Source organism: Neophocaena asiaeorientalis, unplaced genomic scaffold (assembly GCF_003031525.2).
Source record: "Neophocaena asiaeorientalis asiaeorientalis breed wild unplaced genomic scaffold, Neophocaena_asiaeorientalis_V1.1 scaffold121, whole genome shotgun sequence".
Classification (NCBI taxonomy): domain Eukaryota; kingdom Metazoa; phylum Chordata; class Mammalia; order Artiodactyla; family Phocoenidae; genus Neophocaena; species Neophocaena asiaeorientalis.
Genome location: NW_020172142.1, coordinates 45,480 through 61,226, shown reverse-complemented (window position 1 = coordinate 61,226; position 15,747 = coordinate 45,480). Strand labels below are relative to the sequence as shown.

Here is a 15,747-nt window from a genome sequence, read left to right as displayed (position 1 = left end):
AAGTTTGAGAACCACTGACCTTAGAGCGTTTACCAGCTACCTAAGCCAGTAGTTCCCAAGGAGCAGGGAAGAACTTGGAAGGTGAAAGAACACCTACAGATTATGGCATTGAGCCAGTTTTTTTTAGAGAGGACATGGTGACAAAAGCTGATATTTGAGAATTTGAAGGCAGCAAGGAGGTGGAAGGACACACTGCTCAGCCTGGAGGCGTGGAAGGAGCACTGCCTTGGAGAGCAGATCTCAGCTTTGCAACCCCCCAGAGTCCTATTGCTAGGCTCCCTGACTTGATAGGGCCCTCAGGAAGTGATGACTCACTTTAACTGTGGTTTGCCTCAAAATTACTTACCCTTTCCAACAGCTGGTGAAAGAATCTTAGGACTTGTTTGAATCCTGATGCAAATAAACCAACTGTAAACAATAATTTTTGAGACAATCAGGGAAACATGAATATGGACTGGGTATTGGCTGATAAGCAAAAAAAAAATGTTAACTTTTTTTCAAGTAGGATAATAACTTTGTAGTTACCTAAGAAAAATGTCCATAATTTTTAGATATGCATATAGAAATGTGGAAGGGTGAAATGGTATGATGTGTGGGATCTGCTTTTAAAAGCTTCAGTTAAGGAAAGAAAAAAGGAGGTGGGGGAGAGGGGAAAGACAAGCAAAAGTGGCTAAACCCTGATAATTGTTCCATTTGAGTGATGTGAGTGAAGGGGCAATGTACCATCTATTCTACTCTTGTGATTGAGATATTTCGTAACATATTCTTGGAAATTGAGTATAGCAGCTTGAAAGCTTTGCTTCTGTCCTTTTTGCCTCCTGCCTTACTAGGCCTTATCTCTAGCGCCAGATGACTGTTTACTCCCACAAAGCTCCGCCCCTATATAATTTGCTTTAAGTCTAAGGCAGCCAAGAACGAATCAATTAAAAAAAAAAAAAATAGTGGGGGGAGGGCACTGGGCAGTGTTTCCAAAGCCCTCTGAAGCTCACTAGCCACTTCCTTTCTGAACTTTTAATACTTGTGGGAGACTATGGGAGAGGAAAAAAATTCTGGGGGCCTGGGATATGTAGACTCCAGGGCCACTTGCCTCTGGAATCAGAGTTCATAATGGCAAATTTTAGTTTTACTCCATATTTAGAGAAAATGAGACGATTTCTCCAAATTTTAAGATGATTTGCCCCCAACAGAACAAATGAAGAGCAGGGAGGGGCCTCTGGTGGCTGAAATTCACCAGCTGTGTATAAGGCGAGCAAATCTGCACTGGGATGAAGCCTGCACCTCTCGGACTTATCTCTGCCCCTCCACTCCCAGCAGCCCCTGGCCGGGCCCCACTGGCATTAGGCTCCCAGAGCCCAAGATGAGGGTCAGGGAGACTGAAGAGGCCAAGAAACCTGAACATCCTGCCTCATAGGCTAAGTCCTTAGGCGGCAGGCACTCCATCAATCACCTGTGTTAAGCTGCCTGCCCTGCACTGCTGCCCCAAGCACACCATTTCCAGCCATAGGTGCTCCCCTGCTTTCCCCAGCACACAGCCTCACACACATAGGTCACCAAGCACTGGTGGCTTGGGTACCACTAGGAGATTAGGATCCTGGTTTGACTTCTCCCATACTCCTCTCCATATTATAATTTGGAATACGGCATTCTAACCTAAAACTTAAACTTATAAATCATTAAACGTAATATGTATGAATTGACTTGTGTCCCCCAAAAAGATATGTTGGAGTCCTAACCCCCAGTTCCTATGAACATGACCATATTTGGAAATACGGTCTTTGCAATGTAATCAAGATGTCATTCTGGAGTAGGGTGGGCCCTGATCCAATGACTGGTGCCCTTAAAAATAGATGCAAATTTGGACAGAGAGACACACGGGGGAGAAAGCATTGTGAAGACAGAGAGAGAGATTGAATTGATGAACACCAAGAACTGCCAGCCACCATGGGATTAACTGGAAGAGACAAGGAACCATCTTCCCCTAGGGCCTTCAGAGAGTATGGTCCTGCAGACATCTTGATTTCAGACTTGTAGGCTCCAAACTGAGAGAATAAATTTGTTAGAAGCCACCCGATTTGTGGTGGTTTGCTGTGGCAGCCCTAGGAAACTAATGTAATGCACCAGAAACATATGCTCAATTAACCCTTGCCACCACCCTGGGAGGTAGGAAATATTACTATCCCCATCCCCTGGGGACAACTTCAAATGTGTCTAAGTAGGTGGAGAGCCAGCCTTTTAACCTGGGCCGCCTGAATCACAGCCCATGTTCTTAACCAGGAGATCAAACTTCCCCCTTCTGCTGTTTGGATAAAACAACAGCCCCTTCCTAAGCTTGAAAGTTGATAGAACCCACTAGAATGGCTACAATAAATAAAACAGACAATAACAAGTGTTGAGGAGGGTGTGCGGAAATCAGAACCCTCATAAACTTCTGGTGGTGATGTTAAATGGTGCTGCCCCTTTGGAAACAGTCTGGTAGTTTCTCAAATGGTTAAACATAGTTACCACATGATCCAGTAATTCCACTCCTAGGCATGTACACAAGGGAAATGAAAATGTATGTCCACACAAATGATTCATACGTGAATGTTCATAGTGACAATATTCGCAAGTGCCAAAAAGTGCTAGCAATTCACACATTCATCAACTGATGAATGGATAAATAGGCACACAATAGAATATTATTTGGCCATAATAAAAGGATAAACTGTTGAACATGCCACATCATGGATGAACCTCCAAAACGTTATGCTAAGTGAAAGAAGCCAGGTACAACAGACTACATAGTGTGTGACTATGTAGGAAGTGCACAGAAAAGGCAAATTTATAGACAGAAAGCCGTTCAGTGGCTGCCTGGGCTGTGCTGGGGCTGGGAACGAGGGTTAATTGTAAATAAGAGATCTTATTGGGGGCGGGGGGGTGACTGTGTTCTGAAACTGATTTATGGTGATGGCTGCACCAGTCAGTAAAGTTACTAAAAAAATCACAGAATTGTCTACTTGGAATGGATGAATTGTATGATATATAAAATAAAGCTATTTTTAAAAATTTTAGGTTTGAGGACCTATACAGATCAAGAGTCAGCCACCTTAGACTATTTTGTTATTTTAGAGCAGAGTCGTGGCACTTGAGGTTTTTCAATGATAAAGTGCTTCACTTTATTTATCCAACTTTAGCTGCAGAAAAAAGCCAGAGTAACTTGGAGTTGAAACAGTGCAGGAGCCAAGATCAAACAATATTATTTGGACACTTAGGGGCTAGGAAGCCACTGCCCCCCTTCTCCGGAGCCTCTGAGAAGTCGATGAGGAACCAATGAAGTCGTGACATCTGTGCTTCCGCATCCTAACATCACCTCAGAGGCAGTCTTCAGCCTGGTGACAGTGACTCCTCTCTCGGCAGATCCAGCCTGGCTGCTGGAACTCCTTCGCCACTGCAGGCGGCCCACAGCACCCCTGGCGCTGCACTGCCCAAGAGCAGATCCAAAGAGGCACTGTGGTGTAGTGGGTGGCTGAGCAGAGACACCGGACAGAGCACTCTCTGGAAATGCCTTTTCAAGTAGCCTTGCAGGGTATGCAAACCCTTCTCCTAACTCCCCAAAATGATGTCCATGTCAGTGACTCCTCTTCTGGGAGGTCTGGAAGGCTTGAGTCGGACCCACCTATTCTCTTCTTGAGCTGGGTAACCGAAGGTGACGTGTTTGCCTGCCTCTCCAGATAGGACTTCGTCCTACTCCAGGGTAGTGAGTTGAAGAGGTCCTTGGCAGAAAACAGGCAGGGCGACAGATCCCATCTCTGCCTGGTCCTGGCTCGGTCAGGACTTCAGGCCCATCTTGGCCATCATCTCTTCGTAGACTGTCCACGCCATGGCTGCCATCAGAGTTCTGCGGAGGGCCCGGGGGACACCGCCTTGGAAGAAGCCACGCAGCCCATAATCCTAGGAGGAAAATGGAGGCCAAAACTCTGGGACTAAAGCAGCAATACACTCATATACCTGGCACGAGAGTGAGGATCTCTCTCTGCATTACCCCATTGTTAAGTCTTACTTTTTAGACTTTTATAAATAATGTTAAAACTACGAATACTGGGTCCAAGGAGGCAATAAACTAAAAAAAAATTTTTTTGGAATAGTTGCTAAGCTTTATCTTTTTTTAGGCTTGCTCCATCCAGGGGAATTTATTTCTTAGCTGAAAATCTTACCATTTTCACATATGCTGAAGACTCTCTTTTCAAACTTCATGATTTTAGGTATAGAGAATAAGGAAGCAGGCAACCTAAGCCGTGTGATGAATATGATCTGACTCACAAATACTTGCTTATATCTAGGACAAGGCAGATACTTGCTGCAGATGCCTACTTGTTTCCTGTGCTACATACAAAAATTGAGTAGTACAGAAACATCTAAAGATCTAGGTGACGAATTTACTTTCAAAAAGAATATCTGATAACAGTACGTTCCCAAAGGGCTTACTCAGTGGCTTTTAAATAGCATTTTAGTGTACTTTACAATTACTGTACTGTTTATCTTCAGTACCATCTGTCCATTTGCATTAGTGCGAACTCCTGGAAACAAAACAATGTGCTTGTGATTTTTTTCTGACTACATTTTCTCCTAGATCCTTGATTAGGTTAAGGAGTCCTCCCAGATCTCCTGACTAGGTAGGTCTGGGGTAGAGCCCAACAATATGCATGTTTAACAAATATCACATGTTGTCCTAATGTCAGGCTCCCTCCCTAAACAAACAAAACCAAAACAACAACAACAACAGAAAATCCCACAACCATAGATTTTTAGCAGTGATTCTCAACCTTGGCAACACACTGGAATCACCAGGGAACTTAAAATACTGATGCCAGGGTTTCATCTCCTCCAGAGATTCTAATATGATAAGCCCAGGTTATGAGCTGGGAATCGGGATTGTTTTAAAAGCTTCCCAGGTGTTTCTACCATGTAAAGGATAAGAGCTACTGCCTGAGAGAGAAAGCCTTAACCACAATATGAACCAATATTTATTCTAAAGCCTTACTTTGAAAATGAGTGTCACTGCCTGGCCAATCCACCGAAATTTCATCGGGGAGAGCTGCATGCGAGTTTTGATAACATCTGCAGGTTGAGTTACCAGTGAGGCCAGAATCCCAGCAAATATCCCACAACTGAAATTTACAACGGGAACAAGGACTGCATCCAACTGGTCTGAAACAGGACAAAGGCAACATTCAGTTATAAATAAATCCCACATTCATCAGATATCCATGTCAAGTTGCCCACTAATTCTTCCTGAAAGCCAGAAGGGTCTGGATTCAAACAAGGCTAAGAAATCAAAATCTAAACTAATCAGTGTAAGTAGGATAATGGAAAAGTTCACCTTTTTACAACCATCAGCATAATTGACTCAGGCAAGAGTCATTCACTGATGCTAAAATATATGGATGAAAGGACAGGAAGTGTTATATAGATTTATATATTCAAAGTATCTCCCCACAGAGATACTTAGAAATTACAAAAGAACAAACAATTGAGTTTTCAGTGGAGACACTATTTTTATAGTGATAAAAAGTTAACATCACCCACAGTGCGTCAAACGGATGTCATGAGCTTCCTGATATAAGGCACTGAAGACACAACCTCAGTTATGTGCTCCTCTTGCTAGAAAGGTATAAATGAATCTAGTTGAAAGGAAACATCAGGGAAACCCACACTGAGGTTATATAACTGGCTTATACTCTTGAAAATAAAAAATAAAAATTGCTACAAAATACATTATTGGGAAAATTGGAGAAATCAAGACTATAGATGAAAGAACTATCGATGGTTATACAAGAATGCATTTGTTCTTAGGAAGTACACACTGATGTATTTAAGGGTAAAGAGGCATCATGTCTGCAACTTATTCTTAAATGGTTTGAGGAAAACAATTATACACATAGAAAGAGAATAATGAGCTATGGAGTTACAGGTACTATTCTTGTGGCTTTTTTGGTAAGCATAAAATGATTTCTAAATACCAAATTAAAAAAAATTTTTAGGATGGATGAAGAAGTTAAAAATGTATATCCAAGCCCCCTTATTGCCTTAACTTTCTCCTGTAAGGTAAGGCTGTGACCTGTAGTGTCACACCTCCTGGTGCCTGGGGAGAAGCAGCAAATCTCCCAAAGCACTCCAACTGACACCACTGTCTTGGGGGTGGCATTCTGGCTTTCCCAATTAAACGACTTTGGTTGCAATTCCTTGCTCACATTATCCATAGACACCTTACTGAATGCAGGTTCACTTTATAGGATGTGTTTCTATCAATGCCTGGCTCTGCTTGGGTGGATGTTTACTGCCTGTCGATTTTGCCCATGTCTTGACAACACGAGCTTTCTGGAAGCGTGGGCCGGCCAGAATGCTAGGGGTTTGGCACCTTTCTCTCCAACCAAAAGGAGGGCTCAAAACAATGTTAGCCAAGAGCACAGCAAGGGACATGAAAATATTTTTCTTCTAGCTCCTAAGCCATTGGATTTCCCAAGCTTGTCTGATAAGAATCACAACAAGTGCTTCTTGAAAAATACAGTCTCTGAGGTCTTACCCCAAAGCTTCTGATTTAGGATGCCTTGGGTAGGACCCAGATCAGGCACATGTGGGAAGTATTGCTGCAAAACCTATGCAAAATGAGCTTTATCCTACCCTCTCCCCGACTCAAGAATTACATACTATCAGTAGTCTGCCTTAGGAAGCTATAAACTCAAAAGGGCAGGGACCATGTCTTCATGGCCGCCCTCGCATCCCAGCACCGGGTCCCATGCCTGACACAATGCAGATATGGCTCGGTTTCTAAAACTAGGATAAGAATCTGGAGCTGCTAAGAACAACGAATAGTCTCCTGTCTCAGAGAAAGTGGTGAGGATGTGATCTCTCAAGGGATATCTCTTCCCACCACACCTTCCTTTACCCGTACCATGAAGCACAATGTTTTTGGTCTGGTTGTAAAACATCAAGTAGATTCCGGAAAAGGGGGCATCACGAAGGAGTGTTGCTGTCAGGCCACTGAAGAGACCCCGGTACCCCTCGCTGTGACAGATGCTCCTCAGGGCCGCGTAGATGCTCTCATAGCTGTACCGCCCGCTCTGCAAAGGAAGCACAGAACCAATGGCTGGCACAGTGGCCCTGGGTTTGCGCACTGAACGAAGCCATCCTCAGGGTGCATTACCGGAGCCCTGGCGGCTCTGGTTTGCATGTGCTTGGCCTGACTACACAGATGAGTTCTCCGACCACATCAACCCTGTGTTAGGTTATAAATCGGGAGGTGGCATCAGTGACCACTTGACTCAAGAGCCTGGTGTCTCTGGTTGCCCACTCACCTCGTACCGTGTCTTGATCACAGTGATGGGTGACATGCAGACCCCCGCGACAGAGCGGGAGCCCACCCCCAGTATGACTGACTCCAGGGCAGTGGGGGGATGGCCTCGCAGGAAGTACTGCTTCAAAGAGTAGAGAGTGCCAAAGTAGATTCCAATGCCAGGGACGCACCTCACGATGGACTGCAGAACAAGTCGGAGGGAGGAACGGAATCAAACACCAACATGTAAGATCCTGTCTGAGCTGGATTTCCCCAAAGAAGACCCAGGATTCGCATGCAAGGAGTCGATTTAAGGTGTGGAGGGAACACCAATGGGAGAGTAGGGAAATGAGATGGGAGAGAAGGCAGCCAACAAAGAGTGTGTCATCTCATCAGTTATTGCCATGGGCAACGGAATCCCTCTGGGGAACTCTGGGAATCAGTATCCTAGGTTACCCTGCCACCTGAGGAGGGAAGGGAAGTTTTAAACATCAGCTCTCGTCTTTCATCGGTTAAGGGCTGCTGCGGGGTTGGGGTGAGCGTGAATTCCCTGCCATTTCCAGCAAAGTGAGTTCCTAAGGCCAGAAAAAGCTGTCTAGGCAAAGAAGTGCAGGTGTGGAGGCACTGGAGGGGTAAGGGCAAGGTCTGTTGACAGGTGGGGCGCCAGCTGCCTCTGCTCTAGGACCTCATGCTGCACTAAGAAGTTGTGCCCAGGATGCACAGGTGTGCTATTCCCAGGGCCCTCAAATGGAAGCCAGCGACAGTGAGAGGGACGGACAGGAAGACCAGAAAGGCCCTCCCACCACCTCCAACCTCACGTACCCTTAAAAGAGAGGAGGTGTGAGGTGGATGAGAGACGGCTAGTTATTAAAGGAGGGGGTGCAAGACAAGACCCAAAAGGCAGCTTACAGGGGACATCCCTTTCCAGAGGCCAAAAAGACTCTCCGTGCGAACCACATTCAAGAGCAGAGCCAACATCCCAACACATCTGGATCTGAAGGCAGACAAAACGGAGCCAAGGAAGGAAAAATCACTTAGACCACATCCCTGTGAAAGAACTCCCCACTCACAGACTTCTCTGTATGGACTCCTTTCTAGAACACTTAAGAATCTCTAAAAGGCACCCTGGAGTTACTGAGTTCCTATGCGTTCATGATGTGGCAGGTGCATGATTCTTTGTCCATTCACACTGCAAGCAACGGGATAACTTCTCATTTTACATACACTCTGTGCACTTCCCACAGGGCTGAGCCCAATAGGGGGCACACAAGATATACTCAATACCTATCTTATTTCCAGAAAACCACCCACTGCTTGTGCCAGGCAGCACAGTTATGACATTACAGGCTGGCACAGTAAAATGCAAACGTCACCAAGGCAGATCCCAGGAAGCTACTCAGGGAAGGACCCCACTTAATTAAGAGTATATATAAAACACATGGAAGCTCGGCCTGGCCTGTGTTTCTCTTCGCTCATCTAACAGAATGCAAGTTGACTGAACACAGTAAAGATGTGCCAGTGTCTGAGAGAAGCTGTTGAAACCAGGTCCTCAGTGAAAAGGGGGGGAGGGGGCGGGGGAATGGGGCAGCAGGCCTTACCCATGGGCTGAGGGCTGAAGGGTCTGCAGGCGCGTTTTGAGGAGATCCAGGGGTTGGAAAAGGAGGGTAGAGCAGGTCCCACTGATGGAGCCACACAGGAAAGCTTTGATCACGGGCTGCAACTGCAGGGCAAGAGAACAGTGTGTCAGCAGCTTTGTCCCAGCCTTCGTCACACCGGGACCAGTCAGTTCTCTGTAAGGATCTCTTAGAAACTCACCTGGTGGCACCCTGTATTAGCGTCAGACTTCACAGAAGGGAAAAGCATAGCCAGGAACGAACAGTGTTGGAATGTTATTGAGAGCACAGTATACTCCAAGAGGTAGCTCTCTGGTCCTACTGATAACAACTTTAGTAATTACTGATAATTAAAAACGTATGGATAACTTTGGTCCTACTGAGCAACACAGTAATTTCCATCTGCGAATTACGCCACTGGCCACACCTCCCTACTTGTCTTGACGGTAAGTTACAGGCCAACTCCTTCTCCTCACAAAAGCAAAAATCAGTTGGACAGTGTTTTAACTCTGAACTGCTGGTTTCAGGTTCCCTTGGTTGTAGGGCCTGCAGGCTATTTACAGGAGTAAGACAAAGGAAGTGAAACCATAAGTGAGCAGGTACAATGTGAAACGTCTGTGCCACTTCCTGTAAAACCCATGCATTTCCTTAATGTAAAACTTTCCCCGTCATATACCCATTCGTCTCACCGGGACCTAAATAGATCGCAGGGACACCACTAGGCCAGCAGCCACTCCTGGGTTTGCTGGCTGTCCTCTAAGCCGGGAGAGTCACACACACTGTCTAATCGAGAGGCGGCATCCAGGAGGGCAGGACTGCCTCGCAGACTGACTGTGTTTCCCCCAAGCGCACTCCAGAGGCCCCACAGCACGCCCCGGAATCCAGACGCAATCAAATGGTTGTGAAGACACACTTAAAAATCCAAGCAGGAAACAAATGTCCTCTTTTCCAAAGGAGACACTTGGCAAACTCCATCCAAAGATCGTCTCTCTTCTCATTAAATGGCATTTGCACTATTACTTTTTAATAAATGGCATACTATAGTCCTAAAATGCTATTAAGATGAAGTTGCCTGTTACACACGTCAAAAAAACTACCTACCCGGAACCAAAATGTTTGTAATCTGTGATATTTGTTTCACAGAGAAGAGAGATTATTCCACGTTTCACCAAAAGAGCAAGTCTCAATTTATAACTGGAATTCCTTAAAAGGACTTAATAAGTTCATATAATAAATACTGGAGCTTATAAGCACGTTCAAATAGCCTTCCAAGCATCAAAGGTAAGACCACTAGTACAACCAAGCCAGATGGGAACAGCTTCATCACATGTGTGTCCTGCTCCTTTTGCTAACCCATATTCCCACGAATTTTGTTTCTCAGCCTCATCCGAACCTTTGTGGCATCAGTGAGCCTCTCTTCCCTGCATACTCAGCCTCTTACTTCCACTGACATCTTCTCCTTTGTCTGGAACAAGCTTGAAAGCCCCCCATATTTCCAGCCTGATGCCACATCATCTCCACTCCCTCTTCACTAGTCACCCTTCAGGTTCCCCAGTCTGCCATCCAGGTAAAGCCCCTCCACTAAAGCTGCCTCACCAAGGACCTGCCATATCCCAGGACCCCTTTCCCATCTGTGGCCTTCTCTTACTTGGCCTCGCTGGTGCATTTGAAACAGCTGATCGCTGCTCCTCTCTCTGTGGTTTCTGGCTGCCCTTCTAAGCCTCCTTTCCCCAGCCACAGATGTTGCTGTTCCTCTTATCTCCCCGTAGCTGCGGCCTCTCAGGGCACCCTCATCTCCACACCACACCATGCTCGACGCACACATGCCGGCAACGCCCACACCTCCAGCCCACTTCAGCCTCTCTCCCGAGTCCACTGTCCCCATGCTTCCCCCACCTCCCCTCGAATGGCCTGTAGGCATCTCAAACTCAACATCCCCTAATGGAAACTCTGTCCACGGTTCTCCACACGCTTGCCTCTCCTTCATGTCCCAGCAGGACATTTGGGAGACAAATAAGACTCCTTGATCTACCTACTGTTTCATGACCAACTCCTACTGATGACCCCTCATTCTTCCCAGAGCCTGCCCCACACTGATCCATCCTAGTGATCTCCTTGGGGGTCTCCAGCCTCAGCAGTGCCAACCCCCGCTACCAGAGCAGGCTGGGGTGAGGCATCCATATACAGCACCTCGAAATCTCACAACGCTCGTAAGAGCTAGATGTTCAAACCCATTTTCCAGATGAAACTGGAGCTCACAGGGATGACAATGTATCCTAAGTCACAGGGTTTAAAGCTATTGGCTGAGACTCAAAGTTCATGCTTTTTTCCACCATTCCTCCCAGTCTAAGTGACAGTCCAGGGCACTTCCCAGGCAGCTCAGCAGCGTTCTGCTGTTGGCTGTTGACCACCACCAGCTCCTTCTGGAAATGTGCTCTGCCTCTGGCTTCTGGGATTAACACTGTCCTGATCTTCCTCCCACTTCCCCGGCCTCTCCGCCTTCACATGCTGAGCCTCTTCTTTTCCACCTTTCTGTCCACACTTGCAAGCTGTCTTCTGCAGACTCCCATATCCACTTAATCCGACGTCCCACAGGCACCGCGGGTTGACATTTCCAAACCTGAACCCATCTTTCTTCCTCACCCCCCATGTGCCTCTCCTCCAGGGCACTCCATCCCAGTGAACACCCTGCCATTGATCTACCCTAACCCCACACTCGCGTTCAGTGCTCCTCTTCAGTGCTTCCACGGCACCGGAGCCCACCTGCCTTATGACTGAGGATCAAGGACAGAGGAGGCCTGGACTGTCCTGTTCATGGTGGTTCCTCCAGCACTGACCACGGAGCCTGGTCCACAGCAGGTGCTCAACAATCAAGAATGAATGAATCAGGGACTTCCCTGGTGGCGCAGTGGTTAAGAATCCGCCTGCCAATGCAGGGGACACGGGTTCGAGCCCTGGTCCAGGAAGATCCCACATGCCGCGGAGCAGCTAAGCCCACGCGCCACAACTACTGAAGCCTGTGCGTGTAGAGGTCCTGCTCTGCAACAAGAGAAGCCACCGCAGTGAGAAGCCCGCTCATTACAACGAAGAGTACCCCCGCTTGCCGCAACTAGAGAAAGTCCTCGCACAGCAACGAAGACCCAACGCAGTCAAAAATAAATTAAAAAAAAAAAAAAAGAATGAACGAATCACTTCATCTAACAGGAAATCTGCACATGGCTCTCCCTTGAGCACAATTCCACAGGATAAAGCTTACAGGGCCCTGCAGGCCACATCCCTGGACAGGGGACTCTCCCCTGGCTTCCCCTAGCCCTTTACTCCAGTAAGGCTGTAGGAATGGCCTGCAGTTACAGCTTCTAAGCAGTTCTCTTTGGAGCTGCCTCTCTAACGCTCTCACAGGTTGTGTATGGAACTACTGTATACTGCTCCCCAACGCCCAACACACTGTCCTCCATTGCAGGAACTATTAATGTTTTTATTTTTACAGCACATTGCTTGAACATTTTATTGGCTAAATAAATATTTGTGGATACATGCATAGAGCCCATAACTTTTTTAACTTTGTAATTTTCCAGGTCCATTAGCATAGAACAGATGCAAAATATAAACCAGCAGTATAGATTAACCTCTGATAGTTAAAAACAAAACAGGTAACATAATTGTTTTAAAAAAATAGAATTTACACTTTTCATTTTTAAGATATTGTCAATGGTGGATGGCATATCCTTTAAGGCATGCTTGATTTTTTTTTTTCCTAAACAGCCCAAATTTATTCAAGGTAAATAAAACGAATAATACAGCTGGCATTTTTGTTTATTTGTTTGTTTTTTGAGGGGGGTAGGGCAAAAACAACCAAACAATGATACATAGATACATAAAGGCAATAAGCAGCACTTGAATAGTTAGCAAACAGGTTCCACAAGCCACTCCTGCTCCCCTTTAAAAAAACTATATCCCAAATCCAATTCAGATCTCCAGGCCAGAGCTGGAGGACCCAAAAGGAAATACGTAAGCACATGTTATAAGATGTAAACGTAGAGTGGTCCCCGCCTCCACCTTTGTTAAAGATAAAAAACAAAACAAAACAAAAAACCCCACACCCCTGTCCTGCCCTCGGCGCAGGTGGGCCACGACCTTGACCTCAGGGAGAAAAGTAGCCACGGCCAACTGACCCTCCCGGCCTAAAGCGAAGCCGCAACCCCGCCTCCACCCACCGCTAGCAGCAACTCAGCCAGACCGTCCTCGCCGGCCCAGCCCAGCTTCCGCCTCCGCCTCCGCCTCCGCCTCCACCAATGGCAGCCCCGCGGCGCGAACATAGCAGCCAATCCAGGCGCGGGAGGGGCGTGGCCTCGTGGCGAGGGCAAACCGCACTGGTTCCCGGGAGAGTCCACCTGGTCCAGCCCGCGAGCGCTGTGCAGCCCTAACCCACCTCGCTCGAGCAACGATCTCTCCTCAGGCTTAGCGTTATTGCCGGGCTTTGCAATGGTCCAAATATCTACTCAGGTGTCCTCCCACTTGTCATTCTAGGCATCCAACTCAAAGCAACGTCCCGTAGCGCTCGCACCTCTCTCTGGACCACGCGGGCACATTCCTCCCCGACACCGGCCAAGGCCCCGGCAATTCCGCCTACCTCTACCCAGATTACCAATACAGGAGCGAGACCTTTGCTTGCCTATCCCAAGGACTGGACTGCAACTTCTCTCCTTCCTCCCTCCCTCCCCTCTTTTAATCCCTTAGTCAAACTCCATCTCTGCCGCCACGTCCCCAACGGGTTATGCGCGCATCCCGGAGGCAGAAAAGGTTCCCCGAGGGCCGCTGACCCTCGGCAACCTTCCGAATTTCCCTCGCCGCGCCGGCAATGCCGGAACCCCTACCTTCCCTTCCCCGCAGGTTACCATAAGCGTTTCCACCCTGTCTCCGACATCTTGAGGCTGCAGCAGCGCCGGGCGTGACTTCTGAATCATTTGAGGGGAGGCCTGCGACTGCACTGGGCCCGGGGTGCCGTCGGTGGGAGCTCAGGCCCGGCCCTGACGATTCTAGAGAAGACGACGCGATGGCGGTAGCCGGGCGACGCGTTCTACCGCGCGACTTCTCTGCAGTCTGCGCTGGTCGGGGATCGGGACCTGCACGCCCACCGCACGTGAGTGGCTCCAGGCGCCGCTCTTCACTAGCTCAGCAGACTGCGAGGCTCTGCTGCCCTGCCCATCCTGTCCCGTCGCCGTCTTCAGGACTTGAGAGTATTAGACAGGGTTCATCCGGGAGTGGAGAAAGCCGGAGGAACTAGGTATAACGGCGGAATTTAACTTCCGGGGTTGGACGCGGGTCGCGCGCTGGCGAGGGTGTGCTCCTTAGTGCTACCTCGTGGAGACCTCCGGAACTGCAGGATCGGGGCTTCCCTGCGCCCGGAGCTGCATCGGGCGTCTGCAGGGAGGTACGTTTCTGAGCGCCACGTCTGAAGGTAGTTACAGTCCAGACTCGCTCTGCCCAATGCGGTAGCCAGTAGCCAACTGTGGCTATCAAGCACGTGAAGTGTGGCTAGTGTGACTGAAGACCAGAATTTTAAACTTGATTTAATTGTAATTAATTTGTATTAAAACCCGAAGCGGTGTGGAATATTTTTCCATTAAACACAACTTTATTGTCTTGGCAGATCCACATTTCCCTTTAAACGCTGAAAATTTCGTGCCAGAAATGTGCTGTAAGTTATCCACACGCTGGATTTCTAAGACGTGACAATACGATAAAATAAGCTCATGAATAATTTTTACATTATTACGTGTTGAAATGATATTTTGGGTGTATTGAATTAGGTGAAATAATTATTAAAATTAATTTTATCTCTTTGCTTTTTTCATATGACTACTAGAACACAAGATTACATTTGTTATCCTGTGATAAAACATAATGGAAAAGAATATGAAAAAGAACATATGTATGTAAAACTGAGTCACTTTGCTGTACAGCAGAAATTAACACAACATTGTAAATCAACTATACTTCAATAAAATTTTTAAAAATTGCACCTGTGGCTCGAACTACTTTTCTACTGGACAACACTGGCCTCCCAGAGAGGTGAATGGGTGTGTTATGATGGCCTCTATCCTACAACTTATAGAGGCTCCTCTCCATGAGAGCATCCCCTCCAACCCCAAACACGCAGCCTTAAGAGTCTCCCAGGGTAGGCAGTGCCCTCAGCAGTGTGGAAAGTCACCGTCTGTGCCCGGTCACAAGGATGGGCACAAACAGGAGGAAAAAAGAATTCTATGGCCTTACCAGAAGCTTTGGCGACGAGGACGGTCCTGTCACTGCTTTGGGTTTCACAAGAGAGAAACACCTTTCTTCCTTCCATGCCAGTGACCTTTGCCTCCAGCCTCACCACTGAGCTAAGGGTGAGTGGTCTAGGAGAGAGCAATGGGGGAGAGTGGCTGGTGGGCTGGTCTCCTGAGAAAGGGAGGGATGACCCCGTGGGAGGATGAGGCTGCCGGAGTGGAGGTCCTGGGGTTCTACTCCAAGATATCAGGGGCCCTTGCATTTGTCACCTGCTAGCTGTGTATTCACCTCAGCTTCTTCATCTGTCAAGTTGGAGATAATGTACTGACCTCCCAGGATTATAGTAAAGATTGAACAAAATAATGTGTGCGTGTTTCGCAAGAGACTAGTCAAATATCAGGAATTATCATTTCAGTAGGGGCCCAATAATTATTTGTGGACTGAAGTAAATATTTACAGGCACATGGGCTGGCTTTCTCTAAATCAGAGGCAGCCAAAAGTAGTTCATCATCATCCCATGTAGAATATCTTTATGTTGGAACACATAACCCA

The 15,747-nt window shown here is 47.3% G+C and overlaps 1 protein-coding gene across 3 annotated transcripts; it reads right to left on the bottom strand.

Moving 5' to 3' along the window:
- Positions 1–3,130: 3,130 nt before the first annotated feature.
- SLC25A38 (solute carrier family 25 member 38) lies at positions 3,131–14,219 on the bottom strand. Of its 3 annotated transcripts, none has more exons than XM_024754084.1 (7): positions 13,821–14,219; positions 8,911–9,032; positions 8,222–8,306; positions 7,335–7,514; positions 6,932–7,100; positions 5,021–5,187; positions 3,131–3,930 (listed from the first exon to the last, which is right to left on the bottom strand). In XM_024754084.1, exons 1-7 carry the CDS (start codon positions 13,887–13,889, stop codon positions 3,808–3,810), a joined length of 915 nt encoding a protein of 304 aa, XP_024609852.1. In that variant the 5' UTR covers positions 13,890–14,219; the 3' UTR covers positions 3,131–3,807. The 3 variants fall into 3 exon arrangements, with proteins under 3 accessions (XP_024609852.1, XP_024609850.1, XP_024609859.1); XM_024754082.1 differs by having other exon boundaries at positions 3,658–3,930; positions 13,800–14,203; XM_024754091.1 differs by lacking the exon at positions 13,821–14,219 and adding an exon at positions 9,128–10,792 and having other exon boundaries at positions 3,658–3,930.
- Positions 14,220–15,747: the final 1,528 nt, after the last annotated feature.